Source organism: Dysidea avara, chromosome 14 (assembly GCF_963678975.1).
Source record: "Dysidea avara chromosome 14, odDysAvar1.4, whole genome shotgun sequence".
Classification (NCBI taxonomy): domain Eukaryota; kingdom Metazoa; phylum Porifera; class Demospongiae; order Dictyoceratida; family Dysideidae; genus Dysidea; species Dysidea avara.
The window spans coordinates 13,277,807-13,300,426 of record NC_089285.1 but is presented as its reverse complement, the minus strand read 5'-3'; the positions used below and the strand labels follow the sequence as shown (position 1 = coordinate 13,300,426).

Below are 22,620 nucleotides of genomic sequence, written 5' to 3'. Positions count from 1 at the left end.
TTAATTAAGTACATAGGTAGTAATAAGTATATAGTTAGGTAATAAGTAGTAGTATGGTGTAGTTATCTCTGATAAAAACTAAATTTGTATGCAAAAACAAAAAATGTTAACCGCAGGTTAAAGGGTGTTAACTTAACGCGACGCCTGCTTGTTCCGTACGGATTAGCGGGCGCCTTTGTATAGCATTTAAATAACTCCAGCACGTGATTGAAAGAGCGGTTAATGGAAATAAGTGGGATACTTCACCCGCTTCTGCAAGAGCCATATCAGAGTGACAGCTTGCGTTTTTGTCTCCGCTTAAGTCCAGTTCCCTATTGTTGTGGACCCTTCAGTTTGTGGCGTTGTGATGTTCGCTCTAGCCGGGGTACAGCAGTCACAGTCATATTATACTATACATGTATGTATGCAGGGGCGGATCTAGGATTTATAAAGGGGGGGGGGGGGCTTACTTAAGGTACTAATCTCTTAGGTAGAGGTGTGAACTAGGGGGGTCTGGGGACATGCCCCCAGGAAAATACATGCTAAAATACTGCAATTTGGGGACATTTCCACATAAAATTCATATTTTCTGCCTGTAGATATTTTATATACTGCCTTTAGATTATAGGTATGCCTCTCTGAAGCATTTTGTTAATGGAAAAGTTTGGGTAGGTACAGACAACCAAGTACATGATGCACCCCTCTCACAATTGCACAATACTGAATAGGTGTATGTTAGAATAATAATGTTGAAAGTGGAAAATTTTGAAATTTGAACAATACAAGATTGAATCTGAGAGCATTTTCAATGGAAATTGTGTACCTGAATTAAGTATTGCCATACATATTAACTACACAAGTAGATGAATGAAGCCCTTTAAACAGACCAATGCACTTCATTGCATGTATAGGTGCAGGCAGATTTGGAAAAATTCCATAACAGAATCAACTACATGTTTCCAGTGACTGTTCTATTAGAGTAGTTAGCTGACTGCTCTATTAGAGTATCTCGATCTTGTATACTTCCAATGCTGATCCGGGTCCTTGTTGCATAAACTTTAGCATAAATCCACTGATAATACCTTGGAAAGATGTTTATAAGGTGGTTTTATGAGTATTTGTATTATTAGTGATCATATAATTATGCTAAGACAAAATTTCATTATAATACTCAGCATATTGATCAAGTAAAGCCTAAATATGAAGGGGGGCTTACACCCCCCCCTCCCTGGATCCACCCCTGGTATGTATGTAAGTGCTGCGTATGTATGTATGTACTGTGTATACTCCTATATGGAAGAACGGCTATGCCGAATGTAGGAGTTTAAAACCAAATTCAATTCAATTCAGCACTTTACTTTGGCGTGTGCGCCCTCTAAGGTCTACTCCCTCATATCCACGGATGACTTGTTGGGGCAGTTACAGCTAACCAGGTACTTCGAGCCAGTTTCTCGGTCAGGCGACACCTAGTGTTGTTCACTTTACCATACAAAGCACCAATGCATATGGCTACTTCGTTGTCATGGCCGTACGTCTCGGCGTCGTCAAGGAACGTCTGGAGTAGTGGCTTGCCGCAGCTCATAGATTATGTGTTGGTCTCCAATCCCTGGGAGCTATTTGGTGCAGCGTGTCCCCAGAAGTGCAGCATTACAGATAATGTTCACACTCAGTATCTTTGTTAACGTTTTTTACCCTTTTGATCCATGTTACCTCTGTTAGCTACCCTTGTTATCAAGACTCACGGTAGTGAGTCGCGCGGCCATGAAACTACAAAGCGCACGCCCAATTAAAAGACGCGCGGCCACTACTGTGAGTTATTTACGTGTAGGGCCGGTTTCGCAATATTAGTCCTAAATTACGCAACATCTCTCAATAGATTTGTATTGCGTTACATGATAAAAAATCTTTAGGAGTCGTTATCATCATATTTTTCATAGTTTTCTTGCGACCTCGCTAAAATAAAAAAGTAACCGTCGCAAAATTAAAAATAGGCGTATTTCACTTTATTTCTCTTCCTTATGTTACAACTACTGTCACGTTATACCAGTCAACCAGTCAACATAGCCGTGTTTGTATAGCCCATCTAGCACTGACATTATCCAATCCTGGTTTGCCTATACGCATATTTTCTTCAATCAACCTCTAATCCCTACAATAACTTTTAAAGACACGACGTGGACACAAACTCTAATGCCTGATAAACAAGTTGTGACAGCGTGCTGAACCGTAAGTTCCCTAGGGATGGCATTTTAAGCAGAAATCTTTTAAATTCCATGTAGTACCACACCCCATGCGAGCATTTATAAATCGCCAGTTGTCTTAGAACAAAATCACTAGCGAAGGTGCTTTAAGCATACTCTTCAATTCTCTATTTACATGTAATTTTTAATAGATTAACCACAAAGGCCGATAAGGTGAATACAAAAGTAACAAGCCTTTAGGGGTTACCACCTCTATGTAGTGTTTACCATGTAGCTTGTGTTGTGGCTTTCATTAAGTATTATGTACACACAAATGGTGCAACAAAATTTTGTAATGGATTGCTCGAATGTGGTTGGTGGTGTTGTGGCTCAAATGTGGTTCGTGGTTTGCCAGTGACCATGTATGAGTTGGGGTTGGTCCACACAACTTACACAATATTCAAATTTCATGATGGCCATGATAATTTCTTGCCATATGGTAAACATACAACAATGTGTAACAACGTTAATTAACATCACATCAAGACTTGACTAAAAATAGTTCCAACAATAGTGATGATTTCTTGTATGTCAGCATGACGATACTGAGACCTGTAAAAGAATAAACAGGCACTGAAGTTAACCTTAAATTAAACACTCATGCAACTGACCTGGAACATTGGTCGCAACACCAAAAACACTTGTTTCGATATCTGATGACACAATCCAGCAGGCACTGAATTAAAAGAGAATGTACAAAAAATCAATATGCCGGGCTGTGTCAATAATAGCATGGATAATCAAAATGAACAAAAATTATATCCCAGGCTAAGTGAATGAATAACATAACTGTTGGGTAAGCATGTTAAACCAGAACATTAGGACATTAGTCAAACCAGAGCATTAGGACATTAGTCAAACAAAAGTACGCTATCACAACTTGGTCATAATACAATGTTTGTACCACTGGACTTCACACTGGTTGCCCAAAAATTGTGCCATTCCGGGACAACAGCATAATATTATGAAACAAACAGTTACTACAACACAGAAGGCTTACTGTTGCACTGTCTACACTGATATACCATAATTTAAAAACATAACAGGTGGGCATTAAATACAGTACACTTAATATCTGGGTACTAGGAAAAAATCACTAACATCACAACATGTAAACTGACCTGGAAATTAACACCCTTGATGCCACTACAGTCTACACTGGATACTTGTTCGAACCCATCAACACTATGCCTGATACATCTGAGTAGACCGACCTGCAAATTCACATCACTAGTATACAGTGTCAGAGTGATAATTGATAACTGCAAAAACAACAATTGCAATAATACAATTCTTCTGTACGTCAACTGACCTGAAATTCATGACACTCAATACCGAGACCTGTAAAAGAATAAGCAGGCACTGAAGTCAACCTTAAATTAAACACACACGCAAACTGACCTGGAACATCGGTCGCAACACCAAAGACATCTGTTTCGATATCTGACGAAACAATCCAGTAGGCACTGAATTAAAAAGAGAATGTGCAAAAAATCAATATGCCAGGCTGTACCAATAAAGGATGAATAATCAAAATGAACTAAAAATATATATCCCATATGCAGGTTAAGTGAGTAACATAACTGTTGCGTAAGCATGTAAACCAGAAAATTTGGTCATTAGTCAAACAAAAGTACGCTATCACAAACTGGTCACTGATAATTGATAACTACAAAAAGAACAATTGCAATAATACAATTCCTCTGAATGTCAACTGACCTGAAATTCATGACACCTGTATCTTTGTTCCTGCATGGTCTCAACTTACATATGTACCATGATCACATTCAACTGCTAGTGGATAAACCAGTATGACCAGATGGCCTGCAAAAACCAACAAGCAGGTGTTAAATACAATACACGTACCTAAAGCCTGGAATATGAAAAATATTATATAAGCATTATTCCACACTGATATAGTAATAGATTATAGCATAGATACTAGACTTATAATAGGGATTGGCAACGCACTACAAAATTATTGTTTTCGTAAATTAATGCGCGTTTCGCTGTTTCGCTGGTGAAGTACAGGCCCGTAGCCAGGGGGGGTTCGGGGGGTTCTGAAGAACCGCCCTCTTGGGAAAAAGGTCCACAATTTCAGTAAAAGGTCCACAATTTTAGCAAAAAGGTCCACAATTTTAGTATACAAGTCCAAATTTTCAGGAGCAAAAGTCCATTAGCTACAGTTTACTAGATACCACTATAATAAGAAGCTAAAATAAGTGCTCCGAGTAACTCATTCAGTGCTTGCATTAAATGCAATGCAAGATCGAGATACTCTAATAGAGCAGTCAACCACTCTAATAGAACAATCACTCTAATAGAACAGTCACAATTACATTTTCTTTTAAAAGCTACTTAATTTACATGTAGATTGTCTAAACCGAGCTTTCATTAAAATATAAGATTTTGGTGGACAAGCCCCTCCATGCAGAGCCCACGAATAGCATCCATGCTTCAACTCCATGCAATGTGTAAATTTCATTGTTTAAGACACCCTTTGTTCTGCTACACTGCCCCTGTTGATCATGGCAGAGTGCTCAATCTTTCCCATTCTTATTCATTGTGACATTCCAATATATTATATTTAGACACATGCATGTGCAGATGGTATAATTACAGTAGCAGTAGAGATATTTTTCCAGATATCATTCATACAGCTGGTCTTCAGCTTACCTAAAAAAATTGTTATTTTTATTGACTGAAATGCCACTAAATTCAACCTTTTAGTATCTGTTTTCAAAAAATTTTCTGGGGGGGCATGCCCCCAGACCCCCCTAGATTGGGTGTGCTTCGCACACCCAGTCTCAGTACCTTTATTAATCATCATGCAAGTAAAGGTCCACTTTTGGTCAAAAAGAACCCCCCTTTCAAAATTCCTGGCTACGGGCCTGAAGTAAAAGATGGTGGAGCCTTTGAGTGACAGGTACTCGAGCAGGCGTGCAGTGCAAGTATTCTTCGTGCGTTAAAGCTGAAGCTATGGCTATATGAAGTACATTGGATGGGTAAGTTTCTTATTTGTGTGTTTTAGCGCGCTGTCATTTTGTTGTTTACTGTGGAGTTCAACGCTATTTACCGTTGTGTAGTTTTCTTGAAGTGACACAACGTTCCTAAACGGTGTTAACATTTCCCACCCTTTTATTTTTACCTTGGAAGTGTTAATGGATCAAATTTTCTAACAATAGGGGCGTTGTTTGAGGGAGAATACCGAGGGGTCCGTAACGCAGTACTTAGATTTGAGAAATCTTAAGAAAGATTCAAGATTTTGACTGAGATTTGAAAAGATTTTAAGATTTCAGTAAAGATTTGAAATACTTTTAAATACTATGTTGTAGTGCTGTGGAGCCGTATTCTGAGCCTGGTATGAGTCGAGGTACGAGTCTACTGAAGAGGCTACTCTTTAGCTATTGCAATACTGCATACTACCAGCAATAGAGCTTAGTATATGTGGCTAATTTTCCTAGTTAAATTGGCGGCTTTGCACGCTGACACGTAGCAAGTTAGCCTATAGCTAATGGAACTGTTCCCAATGCATCTATACAGTTACCTCACATAGTAAGTAATCATGACTAAGAGCTAGCTCTCCTTGTAGTGATCTCAGTAGTGATGAGAAAATGCTTAGATCTTGAGTTGTACATACTTCATTTGTACTGAGCAACCAAGATAGTGACATAGCAAACTACTTCAGTGCTGGTCACTGTAGCTAAAGCATTCAATCAAATCAAAAAGCCCTGCATGCGCACATAAGCTCAGTAAATCTTACACTAGAGTTGGCAAAGCCTAATTATACCAGTACTACTTTGCCCTAGATTTTCATGCCGCACATGTATAGCTGTATTATAGTACTGTATGCATCAAATAATATGTCTAAAATCATCATGTTTTGCCATGTCCATGCAAGTTGTGTACATTTTAGCTATATCATTATTTAGACATCTCTTGCAACTGCTGACAGTTGGACTGCATAATTGTCTCGATAATTGTGTACAGGAACTTCAGCATATCAATGGTGTAGTTGACTTCAGCAAATGTGGAATAATATGATATCAAAGATACCACACAATTAGATTTTACACATAGATTCCACACTTATATATAATATAACTTATAGTGCAACTGTCTTTGAGACTGTCTACCTGAGTTAGCAAAGTGATATGGACATTGACCCATTGAGATATAAATTATTAGCTAGCATGCTTGTTAAAGTTTGTGCGTGTATTGTAAATTGTATGTATATACATATGTACATAAACTCAGCTAAGCGAAGGTATCAGATGCGTTCATGCATTTCAAGGTATCAGGTATCAGATGGTATCAGATGCGTTCAGCGCAAGCAAGAGTAAATAATGGAAGAAAGAGTATCCAACTGCCATATACTGCATCAAAAATGAGCACGTCAAGTAGAGAAGCCATCCTGTAGTGCTTTCAAAGACAGTGTTGAATGAAGTAATAAACACCTGCTAGGTCAGTCTGTTTGAAGTGCCCAGGCATGATTTGAAGTCAAACAGTCTGAGCTAGAAGGTGTTTATTACTTCATTCAACACTTACTTTGATAGCACTACGGGATGGCTTCTCTACTTGACATGCTCATTTTTGATGCAGTATATGGCAGTTGGATACTCTCTCTTCCATTATTTACTCTTGGCGCAAGTATATCAACTTCCAAACTGGTAGTGGATATAGTTCCTGAGGTTGCTGCTCCATCTCCTGTTATCTTTCACTAAACAATAATAGATGAGATAGTAATTTAATCTGCTCGAATCTGTTCAGCTTAGAGTACGATATCATTTGGACACATTACTTGCTGGCATGGTAGAGTTAAGCTTACACATTACATAGTGCATGTTCAGTGCTACATAGCTTATTATAATTGGACTAAGCTTTCATACTTGAGCTTAATGTTGTGGGATGCTGGCACAAGATACCAGTGCAGGAATATTCAAAAGCATGCAAATTCTTTGTAACCAAAACCTTAAGATTTCAGAGACTCCAGCCAGCCGTGTTGTGACTTGATCCACAGCCACATACAATCAAGACATGTGCCTATATGGTTATGGAGCCATAGCAGGGATTATTAGTCTTCTCTGTATTCTTCTTGCCAGCATGTCTCTGACTCCCTATACTGACAAAGGCTTTCAGTAGCCTTCACAGCTGAGGTCCCATATGAGTGGGATAACAAATTAAACTACATAGCAAATATCACTACTCGTATCACTAAAAGCAGGGGTCCCACATGTGTAGCTAAACTTTTCATTTGCTGTATGAACGTTGGCTAGTCTATATCAAGGTCTATACTATATCTAGAATATAGAGATTGAGATGTGTTGATTATAATTACTGCATGATGATTTTCAAGAATGTGAGTATTGACGAGACGTGCTAGCTACTCCTGATTTAGCTAAAGAGCTCACTAAAGAGATGTAGCTGTTAGCTATTGGAGTTTTATCTTGGCTATTATGTCAGAAGCAATATGAATCCGTACATGCACCATGCTCACTCTTTTCACAGGTGTGAATTCAGTATGTAGACTCGCCTAACAAAGATCCGAGTCAGGGTCACTAACTAGCTTGTCCCAACGAGTTCGTCAAGTAGCTAAAGGCGTTGCGAAGAAGAAACAACCTCGGGAACAACTGGCTATATCTCTGGCAATATACGTAGACTGAAAGAACCCAATAATCGCACAGTACACGTGGACGAACAGGCCTAGGTGCAAGACAGCCGCAAGAATACGTGTTAACAAGCAAGAGCTTGAGTAGAATATCCAAACGTTTACTGAAGTTTACTAACAAGAAGATTAAGATTTGATTGTGGTAGTCTCAGATTCAAAGATTTCAGCGAGATTTTAAAGATTGTAAAAGATTGTCACGAAGATTAGGAAGATTTTAAAGATTCCATGGATTTTAATGGATTGTGCAGATTTCACTGAGATTCAGAGATTTGAGAAGATTCTTGTAGATTGCATGGGGATTCCAAGAGATTTGGATCTCGGATAAGTTAGATTTAAAGCATGGCGGTGTCACAGTGATATATGTTTCCCCGGGTAACGTGTTTCCCGCACACATATCCCTAGGGATCCGTGTTTCCCCGCACACATATCACTAGGGATCCGTGTTTCCCACCAAAAGCTGTCAGTGATATGTGTTTCCCGTAGCGATTTTTTTAACATTTCACCGCACACACATATCCCTAGGGAATTCGTGTTTCCCCGCACATATATCACCAGGGATCCGTGTTTCCCACTAAGGCCACTACAATGAGATAACTTGTTTCTCATCAACTTCTCATAGAGTAACACATGCGGGCGGGCGGGTTATCTCATTATTACACAAGCCATAGCATATTTGTACAAAACCAGTATAATAATCCTTTATTTTTAGGCTATTGGCAGGATGCACACCAAACACTGGTGCACACTGAGGGTAAAATTCCAAGTGCACATAAACTTCAACTTCAGTAACATAGCATTCAAGTCCTTTGCGAAAGTTCCACCAGTCTTGGAGTCATGCACCATGCAGCAGCAGTCTTAGCACATGTAGGCTGGTCAGTCTTATTAGGGGGAGGGGCTGTGTAAGCTTGTGGCAGAAGTAGCAAGACTAAAGCTACTATGTCTCTTAGATATGATGGCCCTGCACATAGGGCATGCAGGTCACGATACCAATGCTAGTGTATGGTCTAATGTACACTGTAGCACTCACTGTTGATGCCTTGGTGGTTGTTGATGCTCCAGAAAGCTCTCTAATCAACACAGAAGTAAAAAACACTCATAAATGGTGTCTGTATCTCAATGGGATTGCAGTTTTTCATGGAAATAGTGCTTTTCTACGTGATAAACCCACTACCACAACACTCAAAAAAGCCATGCTGCCATCTCGTGCAATAATGAGTGCGCATGGGCAAAAGAAAATTTTGGTGCGGGCGGTTGATGAGAAACAAGTAATCTCATTGTAGTGGCCTAAGATATAGCCATCGTGCAGTAACTCCAAGGTCCTATGGCTAGTTGCAAACACTGAGTACGCGATCCAACCATTCAGTAGATATATAATATAGCTATCTAGCTAATAGACATCCATGCATATTACATGTATATAGCTGTATAGTTGGCTAACTAGCTATATAGCTACTATATAAGCATTATACTAGTTAGCTATACTTTGACAGTCAATTTAGAAGAGATACTGTGTACTGCATGCATGTATGCCGGAGCCAGTGAAGAAAAATAAAATAACGTTTATTGTATTAGTTTCTCTTGAGCTACATAGACTAGCTATATAACTAACTCGCTCACTATAATGAGCTTGCTGCTGCAATGTAAATCTCTCAAAGTGAGCTAAATAAAGTTTGTGCATGCCTGACTGATGCGCATTCATGTGAGAGATGTTAGGCTCTGAAGTGTCAAGCGTGCATGCGCTGAGAGATTTCTATGTGGCATAATTATTTCATTAGCTATAGTTTTGCTGAGAGAAAAGTGTTGTGAGAGATTTTAGAAGTGTCAAGCGTGTGTATTTAAATAGGCTGATAAGTGTTCTGCTGAGAGAAGCTAGCTAAGCACGCTGAGAAGTGTTGTTGAGAGAAACTGTTAGCTAGCTGAGAAGTGTTGCTGAGAGAAAACTGTTAATAGCTACAGTATATGATATATTGAGAGATCTTCAAGTGAGACTGATAATTTTGTGTGAGATCCTTGAAGCACCTAGTTGCTGTCACTGGGGAATGGAGGACGAACAGTATGCTGCCATCGTTGGCTATTTGGATAATCAAAGTTATCCAGCTGGTTATACAAAGACACAGAAATTTGTTTTACGAGGAAGCTGTAAAACCTACAAAATGCAACAGGGAAAACTGTATTATGTGGATACTGCTAAAGATGGAACAACATTTGACAGGATAGTATTGCAAAAGAATGAAATAGATAGGGTTTTTCTTGAGTGTCATTTAACTGCTGGTGGACATAAAGGTAGAGATGCTACCATAGCAAAAATCAAGGAGCGGTACTATTGGCCCAACTACTATAAGGAGATTGAAGAGAGGGTAATTAGCAATATAGTTACATAATGTTGATAACTATTGTGTTGCATATTGTCACTGCTGTTCTAAACTGTTATGTAGTTTCGCATGTATGCACCAATACACTGTCTATAACTACTGTAACTACACATGTTTGCATACATGCGAAACTGAAGCTATATATATATACTGTATAATATGATGTACCAGTAGCTATATAATATAATTTTTAAATGTACAGATCAAAGTGTGTGACCGTTGCCAGCGAAATGCCCCGCAGTTGAAGAAAGCTGCAATAGAATTACAGCCTATTGCTGTTGCACCCAAAGTCTGGTATTTAGTTGGAATGGATTTGATTGGCCCATTCAAGCCAACTACTCAAGGGCACCAATATGTTTTAACCATGACAGATTATTTCAGTAAATTTGTTGAAGCAGTTCCCATAGAAGACAAGTCAGCAATTTCAGTTGCCAGAGGAATATACAAGGTATACTGCCGCCAGGGAGCTCCAGTGCATATTATTACTGACTAAGGAAAAGAGTTTGTTAATCAGGTATGCATAATTGTGGTAGCTGCAACTGTAGCTATTTATGCACTTGCTAAATGTAATTGTCATTGTTTTGTTTCAGACTAATGAAGCTTTACAAAAAGCTTTTGATGTCAAGATGCGAATAACAACTGCATATCATCCCCAATCGAATGGTCTTGATGAAAGAACAAACCAGACATTAAAAAGGTATATATTTTATGCATGTGACAAAATTTATTTCTTAGTTCTGTTCCTACAACTATATTATGTACTAATCAACCAGCATATTATTGTTGTTGTTTTTTATGTGAATATGTTCAGATCTATGTCAAAGCTCATGGAAGACTATTCAGATAACTGGGGAAAATACCTCGATTCTGCCATTTTTGCGACTAATAGCAGTGTGCAGGCTTCTACCAAACATACGCCATTTCTATTAATGTATGGACGAGAAGCACGCTTTCCTTTAGAAGCAGAAAAAGAAGCTGAGTCTACTGTATTGGATGGTGCCATAAATAATTTTTGCAAGGCTGATTTTGAACAGTATATTAAAGAATGTTTTGAGAAGCAGAAATCCATTTTTTCCAAGACGGATGTGGCTATTAAAGCTGCACAAGTTAAACAAAAGCAACAATACGCACAACGGAAAGGAATAGTAGAATATGGCTTTAAGATTGGTGATAAAGTTTTGAGACGGAATATGCAGCAAAAGACAAAAAAAGGAAAGAAAATGGAAGATCGTTGGCTTGGTCCTTACATTATTGTTGAGATCACAAAAACTTCGTGCCTGCTGAAGAACAAATCTGACAAAATTCTTAAACAAAGAATCAACATTTGTCAACTTAAGCCTTACCTAGATATACCTTGTCAAAATGGTGATAACAATGCTACTGGCAACACTAACAGGTTTCTAAAGTCTAATTTACCTGAGGAAGACATGCCAGTTGATAAAGATCATGCCTCGATAAGAAGTGACCAGGAAATTAGCAACCAGTCCTCAGTGAGAAGTGATCAGCCCTCAGAAAGAAGTGACCAGCCCTCAGTGAGAAGTGACCAGCCCTCAGTGGGAAGTGACCAGGGAATTAGTGACCAGCCCTTACTGCATGATGGTTCAGTTGAAAGCCATCATGCATTTCACATTGATGAACAGCCAAGGTTTCAAGGGGATGATGGCAACAAGCTTGAGCCTTGCTTAGCGGGAACTTCAGCATTTAATGGTAGCATAAGTAAGTGGTTGTTATATGTGAATTATATAATCATTTTGCTTTGATAGGCAACAAACTCCTTGCAGATGAAGTTGATGCATCCAGTACACCAGTTTCTGCTGGAGGTTACTTTCCAACTTTTCACCAAGATCAAGGCCAAATGTCTCCAATTGCTATGACTACTAGTAAGCAGTGTGATCCATAGTCTAGTGGTATTTACTCTTTTGAATTTTAGAGAAAACCATGGTTGATGAAGTTCTAGCTTCGCCACAAGGAATAGCAAAATGCAAGCGATTATTAAAGTTTTCTGTAAATTCAAGTGATGATCAAAATGTGAGGAAGGTCCGGAAGCGCAAATTAATACTACCACATTTAGTAAGGCGTGTATACTAAAAAAGATTTATTTTCACAATGTGTATAATGCATATACATAGCAACCTGATGGAAATTCCAAGAAAAAATCTAAAAGTGATGTTAATGGCAAAGTTAGTGCAACTATATCTGTGATAGCTACCATTAATGTGAATATATAGGTAAAGCCAGATGTAGTGAAAGTTGAAAAGTCCAAAACCACTTCCAAAGTAAAGGCAGCTATACAGGTTAGTACATATGAAGGATATGTTAGCCTTACCGGTACTTTTTGTGTATACATACAATCACTGTATTTTTGTGTCACTATAATTATGTTTTACAGAACTGTATAATCTACTGTCTCTCTCTATATATTAGAAAACAGACCAGAAGACAACTCGCCCATCAAGTAATCTTACACTGATCACAAATAAAGAAAGCTCAGAACCACATGTATTACATAATGATATAACACAAAACAGATATTGTGTTGTGTATCTTTTAGAAGCAACTTGAACACATTTGGAAAGGGCAGCCATGTCATGTGATAAAAGCAAGAATAAACCGTTTCTCCATCCATCATGGGAGCTTTCACACCCTGAAACAGAATTGTTACTTAAATGATGAGGTATGTAAAGCTATTTACAGAATCACATGCTGTTACGTAAATGTCTTGTTTGTGTTATACATATAACACTTCTTTAGATTATTAATGGATATCTGAGGCTGTTAGCAGATATACATGGCAATTGTTTTGTCATCCCCAGTCAGACACTGACAACAATAATAAACCGCTCAGCTGTATGCCACAGATCTTATCTATTATCCAGGGTAAGTATACTCCTGTGTGCAATGTTGAAGATGCGTGGTATGTCACCTTATACAGGAAAGTTTACATCAGAAGAAATATCTGGTTGGGTGTTACAATCAAGATAGTAATCATTGGATATTTATTGTTAGCTAATTAATTAAGCAATAAAATCACATTAGGTATTGATGTGCACACTGTTAGGCTATTGACCTGGAATCAAAGCACTTTTACTACCTTGATCCATTTGGACCATCCCGTGCTTTGCGTGGTACCTTTGCTGCATTAAAGTTGGTTATTGTTTATGCATGCAATGATTTGGCATACGGTTTTATGCACATGTGCATATATACACACAGAAAATATTTCAAGACAAGGGGCGATTTCATGATTTCTGATTATGTTAGTATAGACAAGTTTAAAGTACATGAAGTGAGCAAGAAGATACAGTTTGATCCTTTCAACTGTGGAGTCTTTTCATTGAAGGTACAGACGTATAAAGCTTAATGGTATAGCTATATACACGAATATATTAACAATTACTTTCTTTATGTAGATTGCTGAACAACTTTTATTGTCTGGAACAATTGATGAAGATAACCTCAGCAGTATGGACATTATGCAGGCAAGGATTGACATTGCAATCACAATTTTGTCCCATTCAGGTATGCAATTGCAGCATTAGTCTTGCATGCATGCGTGCATGATGAATAACAATTTAATCTTATAGTGGATATGAAGGAAAGGTGTGTGATGTGTGGCGCTTCAGACATTAGCTTAAGCCACCCTGACTACTGTGACTGGGTATGTAAAAAGTAAATATATATTATGCAGCTTGATCTTTTGCAACTCTTTTCTACAGATAAAATGTGACCACTGCAAATGTTGGACACACACGCATTATGCAAACACCACCATTGCTGAAGCAAAGAAGAGCACATTTCTCTGTTTAGAATGCTACCAGACTAAGCATAATATTGAGCACTTTGTACATTGATCAGTTATACATAGCTGCAATCGCATGATTTACTCTATATAGCTAGAGATAGTATTTTTATTGTATACATGTACTTGTAGCTACTGTTTTATTAAACTGATATTATAGCTACAAAGCCAAATCACGGCACAGTTTAGCAGTTCTAGTTGCATGCCAATGAATGGCTTGATTTCCTCAATCAACATGCATAATTATAGTATTAGTTAGTAGTATATAGGTAAGTGCAATGGCTAGCTATGATTATTAAAAGTGCATGCGCGCCTATGCTAACACTACGTACGTTGCACATGACTCAAGTTAAAGGGGAAACATATTACCCGGGGAAACACATATCACTGTGACTTGTAGGTCGCTAGCGAGTTAGTGATATGTGTGCGGGGAAACACGGATCCCTAGGGATATGTGTGCGGGAAACACGTTACCCGGGGAAACATATATCACTGTGACAGCGGACCCCTCGGAGAATACTTATTTACAGGGCATTCCAGAGCGATATTTGTACAAGATTGTGTAGTTTTACTGAGCTTCGTGAACTACTTTCTGAAGAGTTTCCAAGGTTCAGTACAAATGTTAACTTTGGAGAATGTCACTCCATATCTAGTTTATGAATCCTTCCTGTTGCTTTTGTGTAGGCAGAGTTTAAAATGAGCAACAGAAAATTTCACATGTATAGTCTTGGCATCAGAACTTTGATGAAAGGAGAGAAATTACAAGAAAATTCAAGGTTGGAAGACCACCTAAGAACCAGAGGGAAGAATATTACAGATAATGATCTAGTGTGAACTCTTTAGCAATGGTCTCAAACTGGGTTTTTGGAATTATGTTGATGCTATTGCTGAAAGTTTTGCTTTAATGTGTGTGTGCCTGGCTGCTATACTATTACCAAAAGCTTTGCTTTAGCGTGTGTGTGTGTGTGACTTTGTAGTACAAAAGTGTGTTTTTGTGTTTGCCTTTTGTGTGTGTGCTGCATTACCAACACATAGGTGCGGTAATGAGAAAACAATGGGTGAAATGTTTTTCGAACTTGTTTCAAATAAATTACCCTCTTTCATGAATATAATTATGCGCATAATAATACGACTTGACTTAATATGACGTTTACCAACTACCTCAGTAAACAATCTGATGAAATTGCATATTGCACAAAGGTATCTAATCTCCTTTGGTATTAGTCTTACATGTCAGACGTTTTGTTTGGGGACTGCAAGTAAATTACCTGGTCACTGTTCTCCATATTCCATGATCACAGCTGGAGTGTTGACAGGGCTAACTCTACACATTGTATAGTTCATATTATTATGGTTGAATGTGGATTACAGCTTTTTTTTTTGCTGAACTTTGAAAGTACTGTGGGCTTAGGTTCTTGACTTCCCCAATACAGTTGAATCTGGTTCACTATGTATATGTAAATTTATCTTTAGTGCAAAAAATATGATGACGTAATTTATTGTATTTTGGAGAAATTTGTGCAACAGAAACCAGGAGTCTTTCCTGCTGCCCACATAAAATATCTGGCAGGAGAAATTACTCTGGTGTAATGAATTATTTGTGGTGTGTTTATGTAGTAGTCTTAATTTGATTTGATTTATTGTAATGCTAGGTAAGCTGTTAGCATCTGAGTGAGCAGTTGCAGAACCAACAGACCTGCTGGCAGACTAGATGGAGTCAGAAGTATAACACAAGACAAGCTGCAACAGGCCCATGCAAGAGTAGAGCAAGAATCAACCTCCTAGTCGGATTTGCAATGTTTACATCATGTAGTTTCATATGACATGTAAATAATAGCCTGGCAAGGTGTTGTTATTTGTAACTTGAGTTGTATGGCACACGAATCAAAGTTGTATAGGGTGTATGAACTGTGCTATGTTTGATCCTGTGTGACAGTACTGCCTCATGGATATGGGATGTCTCTCATTGTTGAGATCAAGGATGATGCTTAACTGACTTCAAATTCAGTTTATGGTCTGGTGTACATAATAGGTCTTACTCCCACTAGAGTTCAGGAGCTGTAAAAGGAGGGGCACACCCAGTCCGCTACAGTATCTCATTTGAACTTGAGTGGTCTAAACTGATGGAGTGTAATCATCAATGCTGACTTCAAAGGTTCAGATACACTCTAATAAAGCAGTCGATAACTCTAATAGAACAGTCAGTGCTTGAAGTGTGAATAATTTGTGGTTCTGTACAGGTAAGCCAGAGATATGTGAGGATGTCCTATAGTTAAATTCATGCTTTAGCAGATTAGCTACAACTTCTCGGCATACAGTTTTGTCCAGATACAATGTGGGTGAGGAAAACTATTGTTCCGCCATTAGAAAGACGGCAAGAGAAAGTTATTAATCTCAGCTGCTTAACTCTCATCTCTTAGTCTAGTCTTCTCACTGTCGCAATGCGAAAGATAAAGACGAAGGCACCTTCGCTGCACTGCATAAAGACGTAAGGCAGTGCAGTGAAGGTGCCTTGCGTCTAGTGTTTTTATGTAACACATACATACTGTAACTTTGTTCACAACTAGTAATTGTAGCATACGTACACTTATTGATTGTAACATACACTTCATTATTGTTGATTTTAAATCCTAGGCAGGGGCGTAGCCAGGATTTTTTGAAGGGGGGTTCCAGCACTAGCATTGAGTTACTAGAAGCAGGGGTCTGGGGGCGCAGCCCCCAGCCGCTGAGAGCCTTTCAATATTTTAATAAAGCAAAACTCAGCAAATTGCTATATTTTATGCAAAAAGTACATTAATTATGATGCATTAAGTACCCCTGGGATGAAGGTAGTACTAGATAAAGTCACCTAGTGGAAACAGATAGCATAACACATAGAGACACATAGTAATCTGTAAGTGATGGTTATATATCTCACTGTGGTGTAGGAGCCATGAATCCACTGATACAAATGACAATCAAAACAAGAGATAATAAACATCTTAATGATTAAGACAAAATATACATTACAAGCATACAGGGGCCTAGACACAAGGGTACCATGTGCTGATGGATCAGTACAGGAGCCCTGGAAAGACTTACATTAACTAAAATTAAATTACAATACACAAAAAAAAATCTACATATATCTATATGTAATACTTAAAGTTTACCTAAGGTGGTCTAAAGGATCCCAGTCCAGGGAGGCTCTAGAATTAAAAATTCTGTAAGAACAGGACACAGCAATGCAAGCTTCCTGCTCAAACAAGGATCTTACGATTTTCTTTGGCACTTCACAAGCAGTAGCCATTTGAGCAATTGTTTCTGACAAAAAGTGGCCTAAACAACCAATTTCAATGGGAACAAGATTGACAGTTAACCCAGAAAGCTGAAGGTCATATTGTTAGGAGCTATATCGATCTTCCTATCTAGCTCTAGCAGCAAAAAGATGTTGCTGGGTATTAGTTGGTACTGTCAATTCGAACAAATCATTAGAAACCAATACCAAGTCAGGCCTGCTGAGGGTGGAGGAAAGATTGGTTGGGATGGTACTAGGGGGGCTGGAACTAGCTAGATAACCTGGAAGGTCTGTAACTATACAAATATGCATAGCATGAATTCATTTTGCATAACACAAGTGATACATTACTGTAGCTCTATATCTTTAAACACTGCACACCAAAGCTATAGCAGTATATATAAGGTCATGCTAAGTTTTGCATTTAATGTTGGAATGTCTGAAAAACTTCATATGGACATGGATATTTACATGCATGTTCTATTAGAGTATACCCGACTGCTCTATTAGAGTATATACTTGACTGCTCTATTAGAGTATATACCTGACTGCTCTATTAGAGTATATCGATCTTTTTAACAAGTTTTGAAGAGGGTTCATGTTACCTCTGTAAATCCTTCCCTGAGAGATGAATGTAAGTTTTATCAATTGTTGTGCTGTGCCATTACACTATATTGCTCACTCATTTTGTCCTGCTACACTAAATGGTGTGTTAGAATCCTGCTTGCAGAAGTCTAAATTTTACAGGGGGGTTCTGGAACCCCCCTCCCTACGCCCCTGCTAGGCACACCAGCTGTGCTGTCTGCCTAGTAATTAATAATAAAGAATAAAGGCAGGTTTCACTTCCGTACTGAAATTCCATCACGCATGCTAGCTAGAATCCCTAATGGAGCTACGTACCTTTAAAGACTAAATCTTCGTGGAAACACATGAAACATTCTCAGTAGCATAGCGGCACTATGATAACGGTTAGCTCGCAGTTAGCTGGTAGTGACTTGAAAATTCCTAACAGTATTACGGGAAAGCGAAACACGGATTATTTCCGTTTACGCCTCCGTTGCCAATCCCTATTATAAGTCTAGTATCTATGATTATAGGATGTTGTGGAACTTGCCTAAACGTGTAAACTTGAACATGAGGACAACTGCATAATCTGGACACTTGGAATTGTCCAATACCTGATGAACCGCTAGTAGGTACTAATGACACTCACTTCAACATTTTATCCCAGCTGGGTGAATCTCTTGTAACTGAGTAAAAAGGTGTTTATTTTCCACCTGCAACCAAAGTTCTACATTTCTGTGGTTGGGTGTACATAAACTGACCTGGAAAATCAGTATGCCATAGGGGTATGGAAATGGTTCCTTTCCTTCTGTTGTGACATTACTTACAGCTGACTGGTAAATGATCATCGATGTCCCCATGGACCCCAACAATGAGTATACCAATAACTTCACAAGTTGGAATGAATTTCCTTTCAACATCTGGTGGACAGGTCCAAAAACCCTATCGCACAAACACGGTGAATCAGTGTGTGGCGATGTGACACGTTCACTCCTCGTTTCGTTAGCATTCAAGACCTAGTCTCGTGCCCAGACCTCTTTTTTCTTTTTGCGTGGGGGCGGAGAAAAAAGGGTCTGGTGGATCTCCAATACATTTTTTGTGCAGCCGGATCTACAACTTTTGGGGATCGTTGATTAGTGGTGATGAATAGTTAACGAAGCAACAATAGGAAATACGGCGCGCATAGCTAAGGATGTAACCTTGCCAAGCAAACGCGCGCCGTATTCCTATTGTTGCTTCGTTTACAGGGCTTTGCTATTCATCACCACTAATCAACGATCCCCAAAAGTTGTAGATCCGGCTGCACAAAAAATGTATTGGAGATCCACCAGACCCTTTTTTTCTCCGCCCCCACACAAAAAGAAAAAAAAGCGGTCTGGGCACGAGACTATTCAAGACCGGCATATATCATAGAGTCCCTCAGTATTCTTGCCGGACTCTTACTTTTTCAAGCGTTGCTCAAGCGATGTAGTTTCTCACGAGGGGCTCAAAGTTGAGCCGATTAAAGTACGCCTCACCATCCAGTTACATTCTTAAACCATTCAATTTAAAACCACGTATCATCAGTGTCCGCTTAAGGTAATTAGGGACTTTCCACGAGATTTCCCCTAAATAGATCACGTGTTAGTTATCAATCTGGTGGATTCTGGTGGTATACATGGTTCAACAATGCGGTAAGTGTAGTATAAGCTGTCAATGAATAATTGTTTGTGCACTGCTAAACTAAGTTATTTTTGTGTGATAAGCATGCTTGAGGAAGGGTCTGGGGGACGAGACTAATGTTTTGACAGCAGTTGATGGACAGCAGTTGATGATGGCCAGGCAAAGAACTGCGAGAAGAACTACTATGATAGTATGATAGTATGATAGTAGAGAAAAATTCCCACCCCTATAGCTCTGCCTAGGGGCATTAACTAGCATTATCTACAGCTACTGTATTATGTTGCTGATATGTACATTCAGGCCAAGAATAAAGGTGAAAGTGGTAGTAAGGCTCAATCCTATTATTCTGCTGAACAGGCAAGGGAGTCTGGGACTCTGGGGACATGTTCCCTCAGGAAAGTACAAGTACTACAACTTTTTTGTTTTAATTGCTTCATCAAGTATAAAAATTTCAGTCAAAAGGTGATGATCGAGCTCTGGTCTTATGCATTGGTTGGAGTGGTTGTACCGATACTGCACTGTGACATCCTTGAGGGGTTAGTGCTGGCATTGTCCATGGCAATACTATTCCATCTCCCCGAGTCTTGATGATTGAGTCCTCCATTCCTTTCTCTGCTGCTCCAATCCTGAAGTTGTGACCACAGTCAAAAGGTGACGATCGAGGCTCTGGTCTTGCATCTATACTGTACTGCAACACCCTTGAGGGGTTAGTACCGGCATTGTCCATCGCAATACTGTTCCATCTCCCATATACAAGTCTTGATGGTTGAGTCCTCTATTCCTTTCTCTGCTGCTCTAATCCTGAAGTTGTGACCAAAATATTAAAAAATGGTTATAACATGATAAATGATTATGATGATAACAATTACAAATGTATTTATAGCTGTGTAACAACTGTGAACTAATTAGGCACTTGCAAGTTTAATTAGGTGTCTGAAGCATTTAACATGCACAGATATGAGATATATTCATGACGTGCAGGCAGTAAAGATAAATTTACTCTAATAGAACAGTCATACTACACCGTAAATTCATACTTCCGAATTTACAGTGTTATGAAACAATCATTATTATGTATGGATTTTACTGACTCTCCTAGATAATATTCTGCATTAATGTTAATTGCTCATTTCCAAAAAATTAGCTTTTAAACCAAATGTAGAGTCTATCACTGACAAAAATGAGTGATATCCCAAAAACACCTTCGCTGTAAAAAAGGCGCGCCCAAGAAACTACAAGTACCTGGAACCCAATGAATGTAAAAAAGAAAAAGAAAAATCAGCTTAGCTGAAGTGAAAAGTAACTGGTGACTTAAAGAACTGATATCTGAAGCGGCCAAGAATACAATTACTAAAGTTTAATCCATGCAAGAACACCTTGGCTATAAAACAGGTGTATACATGAAAGTAACTGGCAACTGAAATGGCTGATATCTGAAGCGGCCAAGAATGAATGGTCATATACAACTAATCCAAATATTTAACACTGAACCTTTATAATTCAGCTGTGTTCTATATTCACTCTTGCTGCATCGTAAAGTAATTTCTTTTAACTCTAATTGGCTGGTAATTTGGCCGCCTTTTTTTGCTCTATTATACTGACTATTAAAAAAGGCGGCCAAATTACCAGCCAATTAGAGTTAAAAGAAATTACTTTACAATGCAGCAAGAGTGAATATAGAACACAGCTGAATTATAAAGATTCAGTGTTAAATTTTTGGATTAGTTGTACATGACCATTCATTCTTGGCCGCTTCAGGTATCAGCCATTTCAGTTGCCAGTTACTTTCATGTATACACCTGTTTTATAGCCAAGGTGTTCTTGCATGGATTAAACTTTAGTAATTGTATTCTTGGCCGCTTCAGATATCAGTTCTTTAAGTTACCAGTTACTTTTCACTTCAGCTAAGCTGATTTTTCTTTTTCTTTTTTACATTCATTGGGTTCCAGGTACTTGTAGTTTCTTGGGCACGCCTTTTTTACGGCGAAGGTGTTTTTGGGGTGGATTTTCATTACTTATGTTACCTCTGTTATTGTTGTTACCCATATTACCTCTGTTACCATTATTACTCTTTGTACCTTCATTGGTCTTGTTACCTCTTTTACACATGTTACCTCTGTTACACTTTTATTTTTGTCACTTATGTTACCTATGTTATAGCTGTTACCCACATTACCTCTGTTACCTTTGATATGGCTTGGTAGTTTCATTGGTCTTGTTACCTCTTTTACACATGGTACCCTTGATACCCATGTTATCTCTATTACCCTTTTTACCTTTGTTGGTAATATTACCCTTGTTACACGTGATACCTCTGTTACCTACGCTAGCTCTATTACCAATGTTACCTGTCTTACCCTTGCTATCTAAGTTACCTCTGTTACCCTTATTACCTCCGTTACTAATGTTACCTTTGTTACCCATGTTACCTCTATTGCCCTGATTACCTTTGTTACTCATGTTACCTCTGTTTACCTTATTACCTTTATTACTTATGTTACCTCTGTTACCCTTATTACTTTCGATACTCATGTTTCCTCTGTTTCGCTTAATTGTTAGCCATGTTATCTCTGTTAGACTGTTACCTCATTTACCCTTGTTATCTTTGTTACCCATGTTACACTTGTTACTTTCATTATCCATTTTAATTTCATTACTCATGTCACCTTTGTTACCAATGTTACCTCTGTTACACATATCAATCTAAGGAGTGGAATTCCATTAGCTAGTAATAGTGACATATTTGATACCAGCATATGACCGGGCCAATTAGCTAAATGTGTGAAACTTGCAAGGTTCCTCAATAACAGAACTTTTTACCACTATATGGTATATACTATAACCTAACTCTTGTACTTATTGGTGACGACTATGTATTGAAGAGATATGTATACAGTTTGGTGTTGTGCAAAATATCAAAATTAAATTTGACTTTCTGCAAGCATTTCCTGACTGCTTTTTTAGAGTAAATGACTACTCTATTAGATAACAAGATCTTAGATTTAGCCTGGTTCGCTTATACTAGATGTAATGTTACTGTAGATTGCAAATAATACAAA

General features: G+C 38.4%; 2 protein-coding genes and 1 long non-coding RNA gene across 12 annotated transcripts; 2 read left to right on the top strand and 1 right to left on the bottom strand.

Annotated features, from left to right (window-relative positions):
- Window positions 1–208: 208 nt before the first annotated feature.
- On the top strand, window positions 209–14,223 carry LOC136244876 (uncharacterized). 6 transcript variants are annotated; one of them, XM_066036418.1, is made up of 16 exons: window positions 209–364; window positions 10,462–10,773; window positions 10,850–10,956; window positions 11,071–11,975; window positions 12,023–12,139; window positions 12,190–12,329; window positions 12,389–12,439; window positions 12,488–12,553; window positions 12,684–12,758; window positions 12,811–12,933; window positions 13,011–13,136; window positions 13,192–13,260; window positions 13,318–13,599; window positions 13,670–13,778; window positions 13,844–13,917; window positions 13,976–14,223. In XM_066036418.1, exons 3-16 carry the CDS (start codon window positions 10,886–10,888, stop codon window positions 14,108–14,110), a joined length of 2,343 nt encoding a protein of 780 aa, XP_065892490.1. In that variant the 5' UTR covers window positions 209–364; window positions 10,462–10,773; window positions 10,850–10,885; the 3' UTR covers window positions 14,111–14,223. The 6 variants fall into 6 exon arrangements, 5 of the variants coding, with proteins under 5 accessions (XP_065892490.1, XP_065892489.1, XP_065892491.1 ...); XM_066036417.1 differs by lacking the exon at window positions 209–364 and adding an exon at window positions 8,786–10,244; XM_066036419.1 differs by lacking the exons at window positions 209–364; window positions 10,462–10,773 and having other exon boundaries at window positions 10,784–10,956; window positions 13,318–13,403; window positions 13,521–13,599.
- Window positions 2,619–20,032, bottom strand: LOC136244877 (uncharacterized). Of its 5 annotated transcripts, none has more exons than XR_010695610.1 (8): window positions 18,661–18,939; window positions 18,450–18,612; window positions 3,939–4,043; window positions 3,621–3,888; window positions 3,532–3,560; window positions 3,341–3,481; window positions 2,831–2,895; window positions 2,619–2,771 (listed from the first exon to the last, which is right to left on the bottom strand). XR_010695610.1 is itself a non-coding variant. In XM_066036421.1 (8 exons), the coding sequence occupies exons 4-8, from the start codon at window positions 3,947–3,949 to the stop codon at window positions 2,696–2,698; spliced, it is 447 nt and encodes a 148-aa protein (XP_065892493.1). In that variant the 5' UTR covers window positions 3,950–4,043; window positions 18,450–18,612; window positions 18,661–18,841; window positions 19,343–20,032; the 3' UTR covers window positions 2,619–2,695. The 5 variants fall into 5 exon arrangements, 4 of the variants coding, with proteins under 4 accessions (XP_065892493.1, XP_065892495.1, XP_065892494.1 ...); XM_066036421.1 differs by adding an exon at window positions 19,343–20,032 and having other exon boundaries at window positions 3,532–3,685; window positions 18,661–18,841; XM_066036423.1 differs by having other exon boundaries at window positions 3,341–3,433; window positions 3,621–3,685; window positions 18,661–18,930.
- LOC136244879 (uncharacterized) lies at window positions 5,111–15,962 on the top strand. The gene is made up of 2 exons (XR_010695611.1): window positions 5,111–5,224; window positions 15,711–15,962. It is a non-coding gene; the product is annotated as an uncharacterized lncRNA (long non-coding RNA).
- Window positions 20,033–22,620: the final 2,588 nt, after the last annotated feature.